This window comes from Pollicipes pollicipes, unplaced genomic scaffold, assembly GCF_011947565.3.
Source record: "Pollicipes pollicipes isolate AB1234 unplaced genomic scaffold, Ppol_2.1 Scaffold_5859;HRSCAF=6946_pilon_pilon_pilon, whole genome shotgun sequence".
NCBI lineage: Eukaryota > Metazoa > Arthropoda > Thecostraca > Pollicipedomorpha > Pollicipedidae > Pollicipes > Pollicipes pollicipes.
The window spans coordinates 79139-100709 of NW_023596767.1; the positions used below are offsets into that span (position 1 = coordinate 79139).

General features: G+C 51.8%; 2 protein-coding genes and 1 pseudogene across 2 annotated transcripts in view; 2 read left to right on the top strand and 1 right to left on the bottom strand.

Annotated features, from left to right (window-relative positions):
* LOC119104117 (V-type proton ATPase subunit e) overlaps positions 1-21571 on the top strand; it is a 30153-nt gene that overhangs the window by 3732 nt on the left and 4850 nt on the right. The gene's annotated exons all lie outside the window — the stretch shown is intronic.
* On the bottom strand, positions 5456-14118 carry LOC119104109 (isobutyryl-CoA dehydrogenase, mitochondrial-like; annotated as a pseudogene).
* LOC119104116 (ubiquitin-like protein 3) lies at positions 14321-21452 on the top strand. Its single transcript, XM_037227797.1, has 5 exons — positions 14321-14470; positions 16444-16718; positions 17562-17670; positions 18868-19032; positions 19829-21452. Exons 2-5 carry the CDS (start codon positions 16671-16673, stop codon positions 19891-19893), a joined length of 387 nt encoding a protein of 128 aa, XP_037083692.1. The 5' UTR covers positions 14321-14470; positions 16444-16670; the 3' UTR covers positions 19894-21452.

The following is a 21571-nucleotide window of genomic DNA, read 5'->3' on the forward strand; positions in this document are numbered from 1 at the left end:
GCAAGCGGCCGCCCGCGGCTTGCGATGCGGCGGCAAGGTGCACCCGAGCAGGCGCAGAGAAGCGGCTGGCGGCCGGCCGGTCCATATTGTCAAGACCAATAACCGACCACCGGCAACTTGGACCCCAAATCTGGTGCAAACGTAAAGCGCATACGTGTGTGGTTAAAAAGCAGAACTGTAACGACCGTCTCATTGCTTTCGGGACCATTCTCACGGATTAGGAGACGCCATTTCGGTTGGATTGCTTCAAGTTCAGTCAGGGACCTCCCTTCAGGTTAGGCCTCAGACCGGCCAAACGGCACAGACATGGCACGTATGCACGCATGTGACACTAGAGACATGTGTCGACTATTCTATCGCCTTGGGGATTGAATATGCCATTGTACAAGCGGTCTGGGCGGCTGGCGGCCGGCCGGTTGAAAATTGCTAGTATATCAACGGACCTCCCGGCCAATTACGTGCAAGACAATCGAAACTTTTACAGATGTAGCAGGTGTGTATGCGCGTGCGTACACAGAACCGTCCGACCATCTCATCGTTTTTGGGTTCCAACGTAGATCGCTCCAAGTCCATTCAGGGACCTCCCCGCAGCATGGATGCAAGACCGGCCAAAACGACACAAACGCGGCACGTGTGCACGCATGCGTCATATGGTGGCATGTGTCGGCCATTGTATGTCTGGAGTGACTGGCATTGTTAGGCTTCTCTTTTAAAGCCGCTCTGAGTTACAGACGGCCGCCCGATCGAAAATTGTTTCTAGTCCAACACGGAGCCCCAAAACAAGTAGGGTGAAAGACCACCCAAACTGGTACAAACGTAGCACGTTGCACATAGATGTCCAAATGCCGGAGCTGCTAACGACCGTGCCATCGCTTTCGGGTCCATGCTCACGCAATATTAGGCACGACTTCAGTTGGATTGCTCTAGTCCAGTAAGAGATCTCCCTACAGGCTGGATGCAAAACCGGCCAAAACGGCACGGGCGACATACGCGTGCACGTGTATGACGCACTCATGTTTGTTTTTTATCATTATCTCACTTTCTGGAATGACATTGTCGTATTTCGATGTCAAAAGTGCTCTGAGTGACGGGCGGCCGCCCGGGCGAGGGTAGGCACGTACCCAGTTATGTATCCCCCACGTTATGTATCCCCCACGTTTTTTTACGCACGGTTGCTAAACGTAATTTTACACGCCAACGTCGCAATGTCATTTCCATTGGTTTTTGAGTGGGACACTTATTATACTAGTGCATCATGTTCTTGACATATCTTGAATGCTAGGACAAGTTGTACTCCTCTACAACGAGGGAAAAATTTTGCATTGGTCATCAGCCATCACCTGATTACATCGCCCAGCCGGCTAACCGTAGGTACATAACCGAGGAATCAAGTCCATGCCTGATTTTGATGGTTGTTGCGGTTGCAGTTGCAGCCAACTCACGTTTATTTTGCATGTTGCTCTAAAACACTAAGGTTCAAAATAACAGCACTTAAAATGATCTGTAGAAAATGAGTGAGCTCTATGTGTATGAATGCGTAGCACTCCTACGCTTCACATGACTGTGCACAGTAATATAGTTTTCAGTTAATTAAATAAATGAAAAAGTAAGCACATACACTCTAAATATATATATAATATATATATATATTAATATATATATATAATATATATATATATATATATTACGCACAACTTATCTTAAAATGTAATGACCGTAGTGCAGAGATATTTTTGGACGGGCACCAATGAGCCACAGATGCACACATACTACGTTTGCAAAAGTTTCGGTGGTCTTGCACGTTATTTGTCGGGAGGTCCGTTATTGGACTTGCAATTTTCGACCGGCCAGCCAGACTGCTTGCACAATGGCACATTCAATACCTAAGGGATAAAATAGTCGACACATGTCCCCATGTATCGCATGCGTGTACACGTGCCATGTTTGCGCCGTTTTGGCCAGTTTTAGACCTAACCTGAAGGGAGGTGCCTTACTAGACGTGGAGCAATCCAGCCGAAATGGCGTCTCGTTATGCGTGAGAATGGTCCCGAAAGCCATTAGACGGTCGCTACAGCTCCTTTTTTTACCTCAAATGCACACGTACCACGTTTGCACCAGATTGGGGGTGGAGGGTCAAAATTGCCGGGCGGTCCGTTGTGGGACTTGACAATTATCGACCGGCCAGCCGCCAGCCGCTTCAGTGCCTGCTCGGGTGCACCATGCCGCCGCACCGCCACCTGGTGGCGCGAAGGCGCGAAAGAGGTCCCTCAGTGGACCCAGCCTCAATCCTGCCCACAGAGCGCGACAAACCGCCTGGCACCTCGAAAGGAGGGACTGAGCGGCTGGCCAGGCCTATTGCTGGCCTCACGCTCCGAACCTATGCGTGCTTGTACAGTATCTCGTATCTTGTGAGCTCGGTCAATAACCTATTTTTCCAGAGCATGGTGACATCTGATCAGGTCATAAGTGACCAAAAGCACAGACAAGTCAGAACATATAGTTGCAGATAGCCCTACGCTCTAAGCCTTCGGCACCGACCACCATAAAACCTTTACCAATCGACGCGCCGTAGTCGATATCCTGCATCTTGCAGAGCATGAACTTGAAGTGAGGTTTGTTTCCCGACAACTCCATGCTCCGAGCCTATGGGACCGATCGGCAACAAGCATTCACCGACCAATGCGCCCAGCCGGTATCCTATCCTTTCCAGAATAAGGTGGGTATGCGTCTGGTAAGATCACCCACAACGGCCAAAACCTCCGAAATCGGTTGCTGGCAACCACATGCTCTGAGTCTATATGACCGACCAAAATGAAACCTTCACCACTAGACGTGGCATATTCAATATCGTATCTTTTCCAAAACATGTTGATCTAGTCGCAGGTCAAAGGGTCACCAAAAATACACACAAAAAATAGCTGCAGATAACTCCCTGCTCCGAGCCTCCGGCACCGATCAGCATGAAACCTTCACCGAGCGATGCGCCATAGTCCATGTCATATCCTTTCTAGAACATGATGACCGTGAGTCAGGTCAAAAATCACCGATAACAGCCGAAACCACCAGAAATTAGTAGTCGGTGCCATAGACTAGGAACATGGGGTTGCCTGCAGCACTATTTTTTCGTGTTTTTTTTTTTTGTTATTGGTGACTTATAACCTGACCCAGGGTCACAATGTTCCAGAAAAGATAGGTTTTGATGACGCGGCACCGAATGGTAAAGGTGTCATGCCAATCGGTGCCATAGCCTCGGAGCATGGAGCTGTTAACAGGTTTGGTCGGCCGTTAAGTTCCTCTCCCCCTTGAACAGGCTCGGGCATTCCTTATCTGTTTTCAATACCACACCACACATTGCTGTGCTGCCCTACGAGAGAAAGGCGATCGGAAAACGAGCCATAGCAACGCTGATTTGCTACTGTCCATACAGGTCAGCCATATCGCGTCATTTTGACATCGAACTGTCTCAGCAGCCCGCAATACATAGTTTAAGAACTTTACGCGACAAGCAGAGCTTGGTACGCGACCTCTGTAAACCCGGGTAATGGAAGAGCTTCATGCCGATAGGGGTGCCAAATTTCATTCTTTTCGCGGGCCCTGGGCCCTATTCCTAACGTTGATTCGCGCTGCCAACAACTGGTCTGGTCATCGTCCTCTCGCGGTGTGTTACTTAACATCTGCACGACGTTAGTCCTCTAGCCGTTGTCAAACGCTACTGAGTCGTGAGCAACGCCAGATGGCTCGCGACTTTCAGCAATGTACGCGCCGCTACCCGAATTTTCTCCATGGTATTGCCGCGACTCCAACTGGGATCCTCCGGTCACGAGTTTAGCGTTCTTTCACTAGCCTACAGATAAGGGTCACTGCCAAAAACGAACGGCCGCAATTGTGCAAGTGCTTTCTGCCCTCTGCTACTTTGAATATCACATGATCAGCCCGAGGGTTTGTCTGTCATTGTGATTTTACGACGCGCTCAGTTGCTGAGCCGATCTCTACGGCGTCGCTCATGCCTCTCGCCCTGGCAGGAAGGGTGGCCACCGCGGGGATCCCAACCCCGCGCCTCTGGTTTCCCACACGTTCGAGCCAAACCACTGCATTACCAATACCCCAGCCCGCTGATAGAGGCCATCACTGTCACGTTACCATTGATCGTCCGTCATTACCAGCTGTCGCACACGCCAGCGACAGCAGATGACTGACGTCACCACATCGTCACCTGAGAATGACGCCACCAGACTGCCAACGTCACTCCACCGCGTCATCAGAAACTCACCCACAGCTACACCGCTGTCCGCGGCCGTTAGTCCACCGTACAGCGGTGACTGGTCCGGGGATCCTGCCTTTGCTACCGGCCGATTCCAGTCTTCAGCCCGCTGGCTAGTGGATTGTGAGTCTCACGGAACGAACGAGATGGGCTGATATTTGTCTGGAGCGAAGAGAGGTTTATACGTGGTCCTCGTGGTCTTTCACTGCACAAGCGGAGGCGCCTCGGTGTACCCCACAGCGTCATGCCGATTCTCGGTTCGGAGCTCGCGACAACCTGCTGTCTGTCGCAGTTGCGCCAGGTCGGTTGGAAGGCGTATGGAGCTACCGTGTCACGCACACTTAGTTTTGGTAAGACAATGGGCCGCGTTTCTTTAGCGCGCCGTCCGCGACGTCATCAGTGTCGAGATCTTCCACTGAGCGTCGCGGGCGCCCAGCGGCTGATGCGTCACATGCCTGTTGGGTCGGGCTGCCGTGTGTCTCTCAACGGAGGCTTGGAGCACCGTGGGTTCTCTTCGCACGTACAGAGGCGCCTGCCTCGGATGAGGTGCGCCGTATAGCCTCAGCACCTGAGTGTGTCGCGCCCCGGATGGGATGTTATGATAACCGATCGGCTTGTTCGTTGTTGCGCAATACTGGCACGTGCGGTCCCGTGCGTGGCACATGACCGGCGGGTGCGTCGGGACGGATGCGTCATCGCCAATAACCGCAGACAGGCTGTCAAATCTGAGGTCTTCGTTCATCCGCACGCCATGAAGACTCGAAGCTTTTGCCGAGTGAAATTCATGCTACAAACCCATCCGGCTGACGCTCAAAGTAAGGTGTTCGCATTACTCCACATATCTCATACCGCTACACGAATGTTCTTCCACAACAATCTGTCTACCGTTTACGCCTACGCCCGCTATTTGGCACTTTGTTTTTTTTTCAAATACATACATTAAGGCTGGACCTTGCAACAAATGCAGGCGAATGGGGTTTATGCAGAATATCTGGGTTTTGTTGGTAACTATTCCAAATTGTGTTCAGCGGCCCCTCGCTTTCCCAACTATTTCAGGAAAAACGTGATACCAACATCCAAAGGCATGCGAGACACATCCAATCGAACCTTACCCAAAAGCCTTTACCGACGACAGGTACCAAGGTTCAGGAATCATCACTGTTTCCTCGCACCGTACACAAATGCGGATCAACACACTGTTGATACAAATGTAATGTTCTGCCACCAAGACAACACAGGTCAACTAAATCTACATAAAGACATAGGTTGCACATATCACAAATCTACTCAGCGTACAATGTATGAGTACCTGTCTTTGCCTCAAAGTTATATACGAGACAAAACAAACTGACCCGATCTTCGTATGAGCATAACGTGTCGTACAACACCTCCGTTAACATTGTTCTAGACACCCTTCAGACACCTCTAGACACCCCCTTCTCGAAAAAAGATACCCAATATCTGCAGGCCACAGCGGGGCCCTCACTACGTCGCTATCAGCGCCTCACAACATTAAGTGAACAAAATGCATTGCACGTCGGTTGCACACCGTCCCCGGTTGATCTTCCCAGCACAGCCTGCTTTTCCGTCAGCCCGCATCGTCCTAGCCACCATCAGCGCGAGCGGAGCCGTCTGGCCACGGGACAGCTGCCGCCGCCGCCGTTCGTCAGCCTACTCCTTCAGCACGTGCCGCGCCACCAGCAACTGCATAACCTGATTGGTGCCCTCCAGAATCTGGTGCACGCGGATGTCGCGCAGGTGCTGTTCGACGCCGTAGTCCTTGAGGTAGCCGTAGCCGCCGAACAGCTGCAGCGCCGAGTTCACGATCTGACGACAGAGGGACGTCAGTCAGCTCCGGGACATGGTCTGCGGCTCCTACGCGCGCTACTAGGCCGCGCCGCCGCGCGCGACCGCCCGCAGGTCCCGCACGTAGACCGCATCGCCGATAGTCAGCACGCGCACGGCGTCCCTGGGCAGGGGCCGTCACACCGGCCAACGCACGCGGGCACCATGCGCGCCACCAAGTCACCCTGGCACCAGCGCGGCTCAAGGGATAGTCACACGGACACACGCACGCGGGCAACCATCACATGCCACCAAGTTCACCCGGCGCCAGCGCAGCTCAGGGGATAGTCACACCGGACAACGCACGCGGGCACCATCACACGCCACCAAGTCACCCGGCGCCAGCGCAGCTCAGAGGATCGTCACACCGGCCAACACACGCGAGCCACCATCACACCATCGCGTCACCCGGCGCCAGCGCAGCATCAGGGGATAGTCACACCGGACAACGCACGCGGGGGGCCCCATCACACGCCACCAAGTCACCCGGCGCCAGCGCAGCTCAGGGGATCGCCACAGCGGGCACCACCACGCGCCACCAAGTCACCCGGCGCCAGCGTAGCTCGGGATCGCCACGCCGGCTACGCACCACGCGGGCACCGTCACGCGCCACCAAGGCACCCGGCGCCAGCCGTAGCTCAGAGGATCGTCACGCCGGCTACGCACCACGCGGGCACCGTCACGCGCCACCAAGGCACCCGGCGCCAGCGAAGCTCAGGGGATCGCCACAGCGTGGCACCATCACGCGCCACAGAAGGGCACCCGGCGCCAGCGTAGCTCAGGGAATCGTCACACCGGCTACAGCACCACGCGGGCACCGTCACGCGCCACCAAGGCACCCGGCCGCCAGCGTGGCTCAGGGGATCGTCACACCGGCTAACGCACGCGGACGGTCACACCGCCGCGTCACCCGGGGCCAGCGCGGCTCCGGGGATCGTCACAACCGGTCAGTGCACGCGGGGCCCGTCACATCAACCGCGTCACCCTGTCCGCCACCCCCACACCCCCCCCGCCCCCCCCCCCCCCCCCCACCAGCACGCACCTCGAAGCACTTGTCGGTGGCGAACAGCTGGCCATGGAGCAAAGCGCCACGGTGTCCGGATGTTGGCTCTGCAGCGCCAGCGCCGCGTTTCGCACCATCATCCGCGAGGCGACCAGGTCGGTGGCGGCGCGCGCCAGCACGAACTGGCTGTGCTGCGGACCGAACGGTCGGGTCACGTCAGGTCGGATGAGGTCAGGTCAGTCGGCGGCCACGTTACAAGTCAGCTGTCGACGGAAGACAGACGGGGAGGTCCACATGCACCAGCCTGATGATGTCGTGACAACACCTGAAGGCCGACAAGTGACGAGTTTCGGTGACGCGAGTCGCACCAGCCTACTTCGTTGTTCATATGAAAAGGACAACCCAGCCACAGGGAACGTCAGACACAGCGCAGAGGACGATCTCAACACAGCGCTTCCACCAAGAACCGGTACAGGTGTTGCAGTGCGCACCAGCATCACCAAGCAAGCACACCATGGACAGCGTGGTCCGACGCATACCTGGAAGTCGGCCAGCGGCTTGCCGAACTGTTTGCGGACCAGGACGTGATCCCTGGCCACAGTCGAGGCTGGCCTGAGCGGCGCCCAGGGAGCACGACGCTGTGAGCAACGCCAAAACAGACGTCACGTAACGCTAATCAGAAGCCGACCAGACGGCACGGCACACCGTTCGAGACCAGCACCGCCCGCGCCGGCCTCCGCGCCCGGTCACCGTCCCGGTCACGCCGCCGCCTCCAGGGAGCGGCTGACAACCCGTCAGAGGGCACACGGCGGGTCTCATTCACAGCGCTGTCACACAGCTGGACGGCGATTCCCGCGCTCCATATTAGCAGCCCGCCGACATGACAGTCAGGCAGACGGCGCGTATCTTATCCCAGGCAGCCTCCTGATTTATACGATCGGAGCATTTGAAGCTACCGCAAAACGGAGGAAAATCGTTCACACAACACGCATTTAATCAGCACACCGCACTCCAGCGCCGGCTTCACACGCACACCCGAACCTGCTCTCGCCCACCTATGTTGATGCGGCCTCCGTTCAGGCCTTTCATGGCGATGCCGAAACCCTCCCCCTCGGCTCCCAGCCGGTTGGCGACCGGCACGCGGCAGTCCTCGAATATGACTGCGCGAGTCGGCTGGCGTTCCAGCCCATCTTCTTCTCCTTCTTACCGAAGCCGAGGCCTGGGCAGTGACACGGGCACGTTCGATAAGCGAACTAGGCAGTCACCCTCAAACGAATACAGCTCGCAATTCGGCACAGGAACTCCGAGCTTCCAGTTGTTTAACACTTGAAACAGCTATTTCGAACTATTCCCGAAACCTTTAAAACGCTTTTACAGCTATCTCACCCGGCGTCTGACAACATGTCCGAGTAGGAACGGAAGACACGCCACCAGCAAAGCGTTGGTTGCTCAATCACCCCGTGGAATACTCTATTTTCTGAAGGTTTTCAGATCGTTGCGAGGGCTTCAGAGCCCGTCTACTGAATTTGGCCCATTACAGCATCTGAATACTTCAGTCAAAACAGGCTCACTTTATGAGACCAACAAGAAACCGACCCTGTGACCGGAAACAATGGAGTCCATTGGCCAGTCAGCTACCTAATGGCACTAGAACGGGGCGCACAGGCCAACGGCGACAAAGACCGTCAGGAACAATGAGCGTTGGGACGGGAAGCGCCGGGACGGGGAGCGCCGGGAAACGGGAGGCGCCGGGGTCGAGCAGCGCCGGGGCGGAGAGCATCAGAAATAGGAGTGGCGTGCCTTACCGGGTGTTCCCTTCTCCACCAGGATGCAGCTGATGCCGCGCGGTCCCGGCTGCCCGGTACGACACATGACCACGTACAAGTCCGTCTCACCGCCGCCGCTGATGAAAGCCTGCCATCGGAACCATCGGCCGTCATTCGGGGCACCAGCGCCGGGGCTGGGGCGCACAGTCCACTAGCATTCGGATAGGACGCACGTGGGCCGCGCTAACAATACTCCGGGGAGAAACACAAAAACCTGGGCATTCGGCCCGCTGCCTGCGAGGCGCTGTCCTCCGGGGACGCCACCCGCCGCCGGCGAGGCGCTGTCCTCTGCAGACGTCACCCGCCACCGGCGAGGCGCTGTTCTCCGGAGCCGCCACCCGCCACCGGCGAGGCGCTGTCCTTCGGGGACGCCACCCGCCGCCGGCGAGGCGCTGTCCTCCGGGGACGCCACCCGCCGCCGGCGAGGCGCTGTCCTCTGGAGACGCCACCCGCCGCCGGCGAGGCGCTGTCCTCCGGGGACGCCACCCGCCGCCGGCAAGGCGCTGTCCTCCGGGGAAGCCACCCGCCGCCGGCGAGGCGCTGTTCTCTGGAGACGCCACCCGCCGCCGGGCCATCGAGCAGCGCCGCAGAACCAAGCGGCCAACTACCTTGGAGCCGTTCAGTACGTAGTGGTCGCCGTCACGCCCTGGCCGCCGTCGTCAGCGAGGCGGCGTCCGAGCCGGCACCCCGGTTCCGTCAGGCAGTACGAGGCGAGCCGCTCCATCGAGGCGAGCGACGGCAGCCAGGCGGGCGCGCTGCTCGGTCGAGCCGAACTCGTCCACCATCCAAGCGCACATGCTGCAGTGGGACAGAGGATGGGGCGTCAGACACGGGCATGGACGGCGGTGGCTCTGGGCGCCCGTCGCTTTTCCCAGTCAGTCCCAATTAGCTGGGACAGCGGGTAAGCTCGGCCTGATACCGTGGCGTTTTGCAGCGTAAGAACGGAGCCAGCACTCAAACGGAAAATACGCAAATCAAATATATAGTAAGCATGCCGGCTTAAAAGTTCATTTAGCTATTTAGACAACACGACATTTATAAAACAAAAAACAGTCAAAGTCATGAAGATGTTTCTTCCACGCTGAGCCACACCGTTCGACGCAGCCTAGCGCAGAGGTTGGCTGCCGAAAACAGCAAGAATAGCACGACCAGCTGGCCGCCCTCGACCACCCCAAAGAATGACTTGGCGGCGATCCTCGATCCGGGGAATCACGTGTATATGAACACTCAACCAACACGGCGTGCGCTCTACAGGCATGGGTAGACCGCCAGAGGTAGCAGCATACGCCACAAAAGGAGTGCGGTCCCATCATCAACACTACCACGACCGCAAACTGCACCGCCGCCGTCTGCCGCTCTCACTTGTGAATGCTGATGTAGGCGGTGGTGGTGACGCAGCCCTGCGAGAGCGCCTCGAACACGAGCGACGCGTCCAGCCGCGACAGTCCGGTGCCGCCGTGCTCCTCACGCGCGTAGATTGCGCCGAAGCCGAGGGGCGGCCGCGCGCCGCATCGTCTCCACCGGGAACACCTCCTGGCGGGGCGGCAGCCGACGGTCAGTGAACGTCACCGTACCCCGGCGGACGGCAGGCAGCAGGACAGCCGTCTCGTCTCCGACACATCGGGCCGGATTATCGGGGTTATGTGATGCCCTCCGTTAGCTGTCAGAGAAGAACAAATCGAAGTTTGGTGTGTTGAGTTCGCGGTTGGCTTTATGTTTCATGACTGGTGATCAAACGGACTTTGGACTTAACAAACCACTCGATGACGAGATTGAGCTATTGCATGAGGCGGCTGGGCATCGACAGGCCATCCAGAGTAGATAACTTGGGACTTCCTGTTTCACAGTCAAGATGTTTTCCCTTACTGAAACGCCGATGTAATTCCTAGATGCATGCACATTTCAGCTACTTAAATGGAGTGTTCCACACATTTATGGGGGTTGAATGTCCACAGCCATGCCCTTTTAAGACTCAAGACACAAGATTCTGAGCTTGACGCTCTTCCCTGAGCTTGTGCAGACTATTTCGTGCAGACTATTTCAAGGTCATCCGGGCATACACAAAAAAGACACGTTACACCAACACCGCCATCTCACTGGCCATGTGTTGCCCAAGGTCAAAAAGAATATGATCATTGAGTCATTCGTGGCGTACGTCTGCACAATTTCTGGCATCAACAGACTTCAGCTGGCCATCAACCAGTGTGTTGCTTTCAGTGCAAGTTTCAAATACAAATCACGTTTTGTGCTACATAATGCAAAAATTCTGCCAGTGGGACGGGTTGTGAAGGACACAAGGCTAAGAATCGAATACCGTAAGGCAAACTTCATAACCACGCATGTAAATGCCGGTGAAAAATGCAAATTCGCGGCAAAATGTGCAAGAATGGCACGAGATAGGGCCAACACATAATCATACAACGATATTTGGGTCCAGCAAACACGGTCCAGTAAACACCGCCACCTCTCGGCAAGTTGAAATACTACAAGTGAATCAGCCCCTCAGCTACAGGGGAAATTCTGACACAGATAGGTTAGCAGCAACTATTCAAACGATCGTATATTGAGGCACCAATTTTTTGGAGCAACACGAGACAAAAATCCTTTCAAGGGAATGGTCCACATTTCGAGACATTGCGGCAAGCAGCAGGCATGAATAAGCAAGTTTAACTGTAACTACAAATTTGCTTCTAAGTGTCAAAGACTGCTCAAGACCACAAAATATCACTGTTTAGTAAATGTGCCTTTCAATACGTTCTCATTTGATTGCGCCATCGCATCTTGCACAATGCTGATAGAGCCAAATGACGGCCGTTATATCTGGAAATTGTGGTCGCGGGCGCCAGACATGAACGAATCGACAAATTTTTCGTGGTCTTGATCGACACATGTCTTATGGAACAACACAATTTGAAAATCATTATTATGGCGTCACGGAGGCTTTGATGTCCTTGAAATAGTCCGCCCGAAAAAGCCTGTACATATTCGCAGGCGTGTAGGTCAGAAACTAGCTCTTGCAGCTCAAAACCAGTAACCAAGTTTGGAACTGGCCCTTTAAGTTACCCCCATGAGGGGAGGGGCGCTCAGGAGCCTCCCTAATATTGCTCCAAAATAACTTCTGATCAGTTTTGAGTACAAATTTTCATGCAACTCATGCAGATTTGAATTTTTTTGACATCGACGGCTTGTGAAGTATGACTCCATTCTCGAGGTTATGTCACTGACATTTCGTTCAAAGGTGACAAACAAAAATTACTTCTTGCGGGAAGTGCACACTGAAGTGTTTTCTTACACTTCTTGTCTAGTCTTGGCCACTTTGCAGTGCAAAATTAACATCCTGGTGGCTATTGCAGGGGCAGGCCATCCATGGTCACGGTAGATCAACCTTTGAATTTTGTGACAAAATTTGACCATTAGAAGATCATCTTGCTTAGATCCTAATGACACCTTTCTACAGCTCGAAGATATCCTTTGAACCCCATTCTCATCATTCTCATGTAGTTTGTTTGATTTATGACATTCTAGTAACTTTACAAACTATAATATAATATATAACAGCCTTCACCCATTTGACCCAACATGATCTATCACAGGTGATTTGTACCCATACCCACTAATACCAGTCCAAAAATTGTTCAAGACCAAGGCAGTCCTGCATTTAACATTGTTATGGCATACCTGGTACTTGATATGCCAAAAGGGGCCTAGAAAGTCTTAATTGGGTTGTGTCAACTGGTTTGACCTTTCACAGGTCACATTCATTATTGACAGACACACAAATGCCATGCAGTTTGATGGCAGCTTTTCCATGAAGATTTCCTTAAATATCTCTCTTACCTGATTCAAAATCAGGATAGGACATTAATGGAACAATTCATAGTATAGGAAACTGATTCAAAAGCTGGCATGTCTCATAACTGTAGTCAATTTGCGTGGCCCAGGCTTATTTGGTATATTAGATCTAATGGGAGCCTCTGAGAATACACTAAGGCAGAAATGAACATACAAAATAAAGCAAAGGTTAACTAACTACAAAATTTATACCTGTGCACCATGGCAGAGCTCCATCTCGCAGGGTGCTATTTTTAGTGCATCAGAACCTTAAGCCAGGGGAAATTGCCTTACCAGAGGACAAAGTCTTTAAGCCCTGTGCAAGCATCAACTTACTTGTTGGTCCCATTCTGACATCTTAGGAGCCATTTCATTTTTTGCAAAGTCTAGGGCAAGCTTTTGTATTTGTTGTTGCTCTTCTGTGAGTCCAGATGATGCTGCAGGCAGGAAGACATGCTGGTGATGGACCTCTTTCCACATGTTCAAGTGATGTTTTGAGCTTTAAGTCAAGGCCAAGTTAGTGGCACAAACAACCTTTATTTCTCAAGTAGATGTAGAACTGCATAATTTTTCTTGCAAGCCAATGACTACTTGTAAATCAGCAACACAGGCACAGGAACAGTAAATCAGGGAGTGTGTCATTTCTCCAGATGTCCTTCTCAATATGTTAGTGGTAAAAATCAAGGGTTGAATTTCAATTATGTGATAGGCATTTTAATGTTTTAGTGAGCTTTATCGTGGGGTAGGACACGAGATCACATATTTTAAAAATTCCATGTAACTTAAATGGGAGAGATTAACTAAGGTGATAGCTACAATTTTCCATGGACAATGTGCTTGCTAAAACAATACCTTTGAAAAAAACACAAATGGCCTGTACAACACACTTTTTAAAAAGTAAGATTTTTCCCCCAAAAAACTCTTTGAACATGCTATCAGTGGCTGCAAAGGTCAATTTAATAGTTGGATTTGTCTTTGAGTGTGTTTCACCCGTTCCAAAATTTTTGCTGGCACTCAAAGTGTAGGATATACACCCCAAATCCTGTCTGTCTTGCACAGATGCAAAAAAAATAATACCGATGATGGATAAGTAGCACAACTATGATTTAGAAACGCAGAAGCCGGAAGAAATTACGAACGCTTACACGGCGCATGTGGTACGAAGTCAGCACAGCAAGAATGTCTTCAGGACACCAAATCATGACATAGTGAGTGGTTAATTAAATAGTATACTCACCATCCAACGACGTCACTCCCGTTATCCATCTCGTTGATTTAATAACCTTCCAAGGACTGGCCTTAGAATGTGAAAAAGCCCTAAAGCAGAAAGTCCTTCCTATGTGCGCCGCCATTTTTCACACGGAGCTATATAAAACCAAACCTTGCATAATAGTCAGGTACTTTTTATTTATTTAAGTATATTATATTAATATTATATGATAAAATATATAATCGAGCCTTCAGTAACCAAATACAGCTTTTGTTCTCCTTTTAGCTATACATCAAAATGACCTTACCCACACCTCTTGCGGTATTTTAGAGAACTAAAGCTGGCACTGTGACAAGGGAAAAGTCGCACGCCATGTTTTATTTGTTTATGGTGGTCAAGTAGATGTTTACTTGGTTATATTCTGAGCATTCATTTCAAGATCTCTCTTATGTGGTTTAATCTCAGCATGGGATATTCATGGAACGATTCGCACTGTAAGAAACTGATTCGAGGCTTGGCTTGTTTGATAACTGAAGTCACTTTGCAACCCGTGGGCTGATTTTATATTGTGTACCAGTTCGTGACCTAAGCGTGGTGTGGTGACCTGCTTAAACTGTTCGTATTATGGTGATGTTTTTAAGTATCTTCAAAATGATCAAAGTTGCTGATGGCATTTGTGTGTCTGAGTCATTTGTTAAAGCTTGATTTCAGGGTTTTTCTGATGATGTAGGTAGCAGTTTGGTAAGTTGGATCCTAGTCACCTTACTAACCTGTTTAACTTTTAACTGTTTTTATGTAGCACCAATCAAATCAGTTTGAACACATTTTGTCAGTGGTTTAGATGGACAGATGGTGGGGTTTTGGTAGTACAAAATCTTAATAAGGTGCAATTATATGTTGTGCCAAAACCTTTGGCAAAAAAAAATCCCAGCATTACAAAGATTGTGAGGATTCCATCTAACACAATGTGTGTGTTATCAGGGGAGAGTGAGCTTGAAATTTTTTGAAAGAAATGTCTGACACTTGAAGATATTGAAGTAAACATCAGATGAGATGAGACAAGCTCAGTTATACCATTTGGTATCCTTTTAAGCATAAGAAAATGCTCTAGGTGCCACAGTTTCTGTTGTGATCAAATATGCTCTTTGAAATGTTATTTTTTATTAGGTCATTGTCATTTCAAGGAGCATATTTGATTACAACAGAAATTATGGCTCCTAGAGCATCTTATATTTAAAGGATACCAAATGGTATAACGGAGCTTGTCTCATCTAATTTTTTATTAGGTCATTGTATGGGTGCTGTATGACCTACAGCAGTTGATGCACCCTACAACCCCAAATCATTATCATTAGGTTATCGTACCTTGTGCTACATTGATTGAGGGCTATTTGTTGGGTGTTTTGTCTGGAAATATTAAGTTCCAGAAGTGTGTTAAGGTCAGCCTATTGATGGCAAGTAAAAATGTGGGTGTAAATTTTGATTTTTTCAATTTCAGCTAGGGTTGGCAAAGTAATGGTTTGCAGAAAGTCATTAAGATTTTTGAAAACCAATATTAAAGTAGATAAAAAGTTATGAGCAGGCTGGTCACTGAAAGCTGTTTCCCTTTCCACACTGTTTTTGTGGCATCTGGCAATAATATTGCTGGTGGCATTTATCTAGGAGAGCAATGATAGAGCTGTGCTGGGCCATGATAAGGGGATTAGTGGGAATTATTGGTAAAGACTACATATTAATGCAGCTCAGCTGTCAGCATCATGCACTGAGGAAAATATATTATCAGGCTCAATGTTGGTGAATAGATGCAGTATATGCTAGCTATGTAGGGGAGGTTTGGTCTATAAAGGGGAAATAACCATTTCTGCTGCTGCATTGACTCCCTGGCCAGGGTCATGTACAACAGTGTTTTTAAGTCCCAAACAGGTGAAGTATTGTGCATAAGTTTGGGGAGTGGCAGAGCAGATGAGCACCTGCCCTCCAATCCACCAGTGGTGCAAAGAGTAGCCTCAAGACACTGTGGTGCTCCTTTGTTTTGCCACTCACTGGGATAGTCTGCCCTTATGGTAGCTGCTGCTCAAGGTCAGATAACATCAGAGGGTGCAGTGTGCCATGCTGAGGATTGCATCACATTCAACTTTTGCCAGAAGTTTTGCTGTCATACTGGAATTGCAATTAAATTCCAGGGAGCTGTTCTTATGGCAGTGAGCACTGCTTAGCATAAGCTTGGACCCCAGAAATGCATCAAAACAAAATGGTTTGTGCTGTTTTTTAATGCCAGCACATTCACAAGACACTACAACAGGTGACATTGGGCAGATAGGTTTTCTATCTCCATGACTATGGCATATTCATGTTCAAATCCAGTGCCCCAGTGAACTGTCCAATGCTGGTGTGCAGCATCCTCGGGAGGCTAGTGCAGTGTACCCTTGAGCGGCATTCATTTATCTGACTCCTAATGGGCCCACAGGATCAATAAGTGAACCCACATGAGCCACCCTGGATCCCGTTGAGGAAACTAGCTGCCCGCCGCCGGCCGTGCCTACCCTGCTGCCAACGGCCACAGTCCAGCAGCCCGCACAGCCAGGCGAGCTGCCTGCAGAGCTGTCCCAGCAGGAGGCAGAGCCAGCCGAGCAGGCTGCCGACCTGCCGCAGTCTCCCTCAAGGACGGCGCGGCCAACAGAGGCCAAAGTAGCCATGTCTCGTCCGGGCTCCAGTCGAAACAAGAGCATACCAGCTGACAAGGTGCGTGACCAGCAGGCATTACTAATCATTGTGAGGGGTGGCCTGATGCTGTGGTTGAGGTTGTAGGTAATTTAGTTGGAACCATTGGTGCTCTGACAATCATTTTGGCAAGATGCATTTGTTAGTGTAGGGTCCTTGTAATGCCTGAACTGATTGGTACTTCCATTGTAGAATGGATGCTGATGATATGCTCTCTGGGCATTTGCTTTAAAGATGGGTTGGGATATAGTATCAAGAAATCCAAAGTTTGCAATGGATAAACTTATATTCCTTTCAGCCCTTGTTTGATGATAAATAATGCACCCAGAGCTGTTGCAACATATTAGAGGCATACCACTGATTTCATGGGCACCACATCCTTTCGTGGGAGAAAAAAAAGCAGTCATCAGAAGCTTATGTTCTGATTGTGTCATAATAAGTTGTATTCTTCTTTTGATGTGACCAGCTGCATGATATTTGAGAATGCTTTGTGATTGGAGTTGCAACCTCATGTGAAATATAAAATAGGTATCAAAATGAAATATGGTAGCTTGAAGTAGTTCCAAACATTGCAAAGCTTTCTTTGCACTTGCTTGCTTGGCAAAGTCTCTTATCTCCACTCCAGGACCCAGAGCCATTTGTCGATGTGCCAACTTTCAAGATCTCATATTTACTCCAGTGCCAGCCACGTGCCAACAGCCATCAGCTTTCTGCCAAATGATTTGACAACTGACTGCGATTTGACGCGCCAGTTGAACCAGATAGCACCTGTTCAGCGTCTGTGTGACCGAGGGGCTGGCCGTCGGCGGTTCGGAGCAGCGCGAGCGCCGTCGTTAAGTCACGTGCGCTCTTCCCCGGCGACAGATCAACCTGCGGCTGATCATGGTGAGCGGCAAGAGTCGCGAGTTCCTGTTCGGCACATACCACTCGGCCGGCGACATCGCGCAGTTCGTGTTCGACACGTGGCCCGAAGGTAAGCGGCTCGGCCCGTTTCGGGAGCGGATGATGTACACGTGGTTCCGGGGTAGGGTTTTGACATGTGGTTTGAATCGTGTCAGAAATGGCCGAAAAGTGGTCGACACTTGCGTCGAAGGGAAGTGACCAGCATAATGCTTAGTGCCAAGCATTACCTGAGTGGAGTGTTGACTCTAAAAGCTGAGTTCTGAAAGCTAAAACCTGAGCTGAAGCTTTATGGTAAGCAGGAGTAGGACCACAAGTCATGTATGAGGTGAACTTTCCTTTTCTTGGGTAGGTTCTTCAATTTAGGTATTTTATTTTGTGCTGATCCTTCATTGCATGTTCACCACAGTCACATTGCACGGTCACGCCTGCATGGACGGGTGGCCGTTCCGGGAGCTCCGTTGTTGGAGGGGCGGACACCTGACCACTAGCGCCGCACACTGTGGACTGGCATGTAGTGTCGGCAGAATAGGTGTTTGCGGCTAGGATTGATTTCTTAGCATCATGTGATTCAGACTGGAATGTTTGGTGGTAAAAAAGGAAGTTGGTTTAGTGCTACAAAAACACGTTTAGAAATTGCTGGAAGCACTACAGCTGTTTTCAGCAAGTGACCTGACAAGTAAAGACCATAAAATATCATCCCAAATGAATGACACTGTCATATGTGACTATTCTGAATTGTACCATTATCAACGTTTTGTTTTCTTTTGGGCGACGAGTAACACAAATGTTTTATTTAAAACATGCATCGCCAGACATGCTTATAGATTTCATCAGCCCACATGTCTGCAGATGATTATGTACTGTAAGCCTGATGCGATTTAGCTTGAAGTCAAAAGCAAATAAACACACTGAATGCGTTTTGCAATACAGGAGTGGTGGTTGCGGGGTCCTTGCTACAGGCTATGCCTATCACATGACTTGGTTGTCATGTTATTCTTGCAAGACATGCCACCAAAAAAGTTCTCCAAAAGGCTTCTTTTAAAAGAGTTCCTTCTTCAAGACATCTCTAAAAGAGATTGGTGTTGTGCCCACACTGCCATGGCGGATCTTCGGGCCTGACCCCCATTCTAGAGTGGGGTTTTCTTATTGTAATGTCGCAATGTGCCCAGACTGATGTCAGGAGACCCTGGTTAGGAGCCTTTGTCCTGATGCCCCTAGTCTGGAGTGAGGAGGCCTTTGATATCAGCCTGTGTCCCAATGTCCACAGACTGGAGTGAGGAGGCCGTGGCGAAGGCGGAGGTGCTGCGGCTAATCTACCAGGGCCGATTTTTGCACAACAACGTGACGCTGGGCGCGCTGGGTCTGCCGCTCGGCAAGACCACCGTCATGCACCTGGTGCCGCGCGAGACGCTGCCGGAGCCCAACTCACAAGGTATGGCCCGGCGCCAGTGATGCTGATTTTGCGAACCCTCGCTTGTTGACGTGCTACTCCGCTGGAGCAAAGGTGTACACATGGGAACAACAGACACATGGAATGAATAGATAGTTTTGGAAATGAGTAAAAGCTCTGGAAAGCAGTCCAGATGCTGTGTGTTCAAGGTCATCTGTGGATCTTTTCTCCGTCGTGCAGTATGACATGAGAAGTTCACTAGCCCAAAAACGATTAAACTGTAGTCCATTTGCCATTTATATTGCTGTTGATGTGGTTTGTTCTTTGTGAAGATGAATTAATCACTGTGTCCTCACTCTAGGGTGAGCGATAATGCTCTCTCCCACATTTTTTTTTCATTTGTCACCCGTACCGTTACAGCGTGGCTGCGGAGGTATTGTTCTGCAGCTCGCGCTATGCTTCCCGCACTGCCTGATGCTGAATCTCATGAGTTCCAGGCGTAGCAACGATCAATACGGCTCAGAAAGAATTGTGAATCATTACACACGACCTATTGAGGCTATTGTTAGCCATTAAGTGCATCTGTTCTGCCACAGCAGCGGAAATTGCTCTAATCTCAGCTGTGAACCAATGCCCTAACGAGCTGTGCCAATGCTTTTCTTCCGTCATATTGATGTACATGGATGAAGCAGGCTGTCACATGTGCGGATCAATCAGCAGCTCCCAGCGAGGCTGAACAGCCCCTGTCCCTCACAGCCTGGTGGCGCGCCATACCGCGCCCACCTTCGCGTCACTGGCTTTGGTGACCTGCTTCTCACGCCGTTCGTCTCGCTTGCAGACCCGCGCCAGAAGAGTAAAGCGGGCAGCAGCCGGTGCTGCTCGGTGTCGTGCGCCATCTTGTAACTGCTGGGACGGCAGGCCGGCCGCGCGCACGCCTTGTGATACTGCGCCGGCCGCGGACGTGCGCCGCCCGGCACCGGCCGCGGCGGATAGCCGGCAGTGAGCCGACGAACTCAAACGCCGGTGATGGCAGCGTGCTAGCGCCGCTCGCGCGGCGGACGCAGGTAATCGTAGGTAATTTGTCGCTCGTCCGTTATTCGAGCAACTGTCCACAGCGTATATGTGTATATATGCAACATCGAGAGAGCGTAGGTAGCTGTTTTCTGTGCATACGCGAGGCGTATTTAGCGATCGGGCATGCGTGCCGGGGCCGTGTGCGGGCCGGATCGGGTCCGACGCGGCCCGCCCCGCCCGGTGCCCTGTTGGCACACCGTGTGAGACTGGCCTGCGCGCGCGCGTTTTATCCGGCAGTCTGAGTGGGTGATTGGTTGAACTACCTCCGGCTAGGTACGGCAACGTTTGCGATAATCATAATTTTACGTCGGAAAACGTGACCTGCTTCACCGCCGCTGGGGATGGACTGCGAACGGCGGCGGCGCCGCGTTGTTGGCCGCTGGGCCGGGAGTGGTGCGGAGTGCCGCTAGGGGGGTCGTCGTGCGTGCTGCCGACGCGTGTCTGGATGTCTCCGCGGTCGGGCCGGAGCTGGGCTGGACCCGGCCCCGCGCCGGCCGCCGAGACGCCATTCCAGCTGCTCACTCTAAATGAGCGCGTCGGATGCGGCGGCGGCGGCGGCCGGTGGCGAGCCGGCGCGTGGAGCCGGTGGTGCCCGCAGGCTGTTGTTTGTGTTCCTCGGGTGAGGAGGGTCACGCTGCAACAACGACTGACTTGTGAGGTGTTCCAGGTGGGGCAAGAGGATTGATTTGTTGCGTGGGCGGCGCAGGGTGGCTCGCGATGTTTGCGCACCTGTTGTGACGCACTGCTTCTTTCCGGAAATGCCTGACAGTACATTTGATTGGGGTTTGTACTCCGCCCGCGATAATAGAGATCTGACGATCGTATTGGTTCCGGACGTTGCCTCCCTCCTCTTGGTTGTCCTATCATCATCCCTGCGTTTCATTCCTTGCATGACCAGCTGTTCATTTTGTCGCTCGCTGACCTGTCTCCTACTGCTCCAACGTCTGTCTTAGCGGCCACCAGACGGCGCGTGGTATCAGTTCTGGCAGAGTGGGCTCCGCTAGCCAGCGACCGCTAGACGGCGTGTGGTACCTGTTCTGGCAGAGCGGGCCCCGCCAGCCGAGCCGCACCGTGCTTTCCGTGGTCGGGCCGCAAGCTGGCCACGCGCCTTGTTCTCTGTTTTGGCCGGATCGTCTGTCCGGGCCGGCGGGCCCACTGCGTTGTTGCTGGCGCGAAACGATGAAATACTCAACTGTTGGTGTCGTGGCGTCTGAGTGCGGCGCCGGAAGTGGCCGGGGATTGCGCCCGACTTGTCCCGGGGCCGCAGCTGCGCGTGTGTGTTTCCCGATTTAGGGGATCCATGGATGTACCTTCTCGAATATGGCATATATTGGCTCGTATGTAGAAGTTGTCTTGCCAGCCTGCAAAATACAATTCTCTGAAACGCAGTTGATGTGTTCGTTATCTCCGCCGTTCAGTCCCAGATGGTGGAGTGGGTGTAGCCGGACGTGGTCATGATTTAGAGAATTAATGGCGTGAGGGTGAGTTCGACGGCAGAATGTAGGCA

Excerpts from the sequence above, each read along its gene's own strand:
- LOC119104116 (XM_037227797.1), top strand. The coding sequence starts at position 16,671 with ATGTCTCGTCCGGGCTCCAGTCGAAACAAGAGCATACCAGCTGACAAG. Across the intron at positions 16,719-17,561 it reads AGAGCATACCAGCTGACAAG|ATCAACCTGCGGCTGATCAT; the intron begins GTGCGTGACCAG and ends CCCCGGCGACAG. Across the intron at positions 19,033-19,828 it reads GCCGGAGCCCAACTCACAAG|ACCCGCGCCAGAAGAGTAAA; the intron begins GTATGGCCCGGC and ends TCTCGCTTGCAG.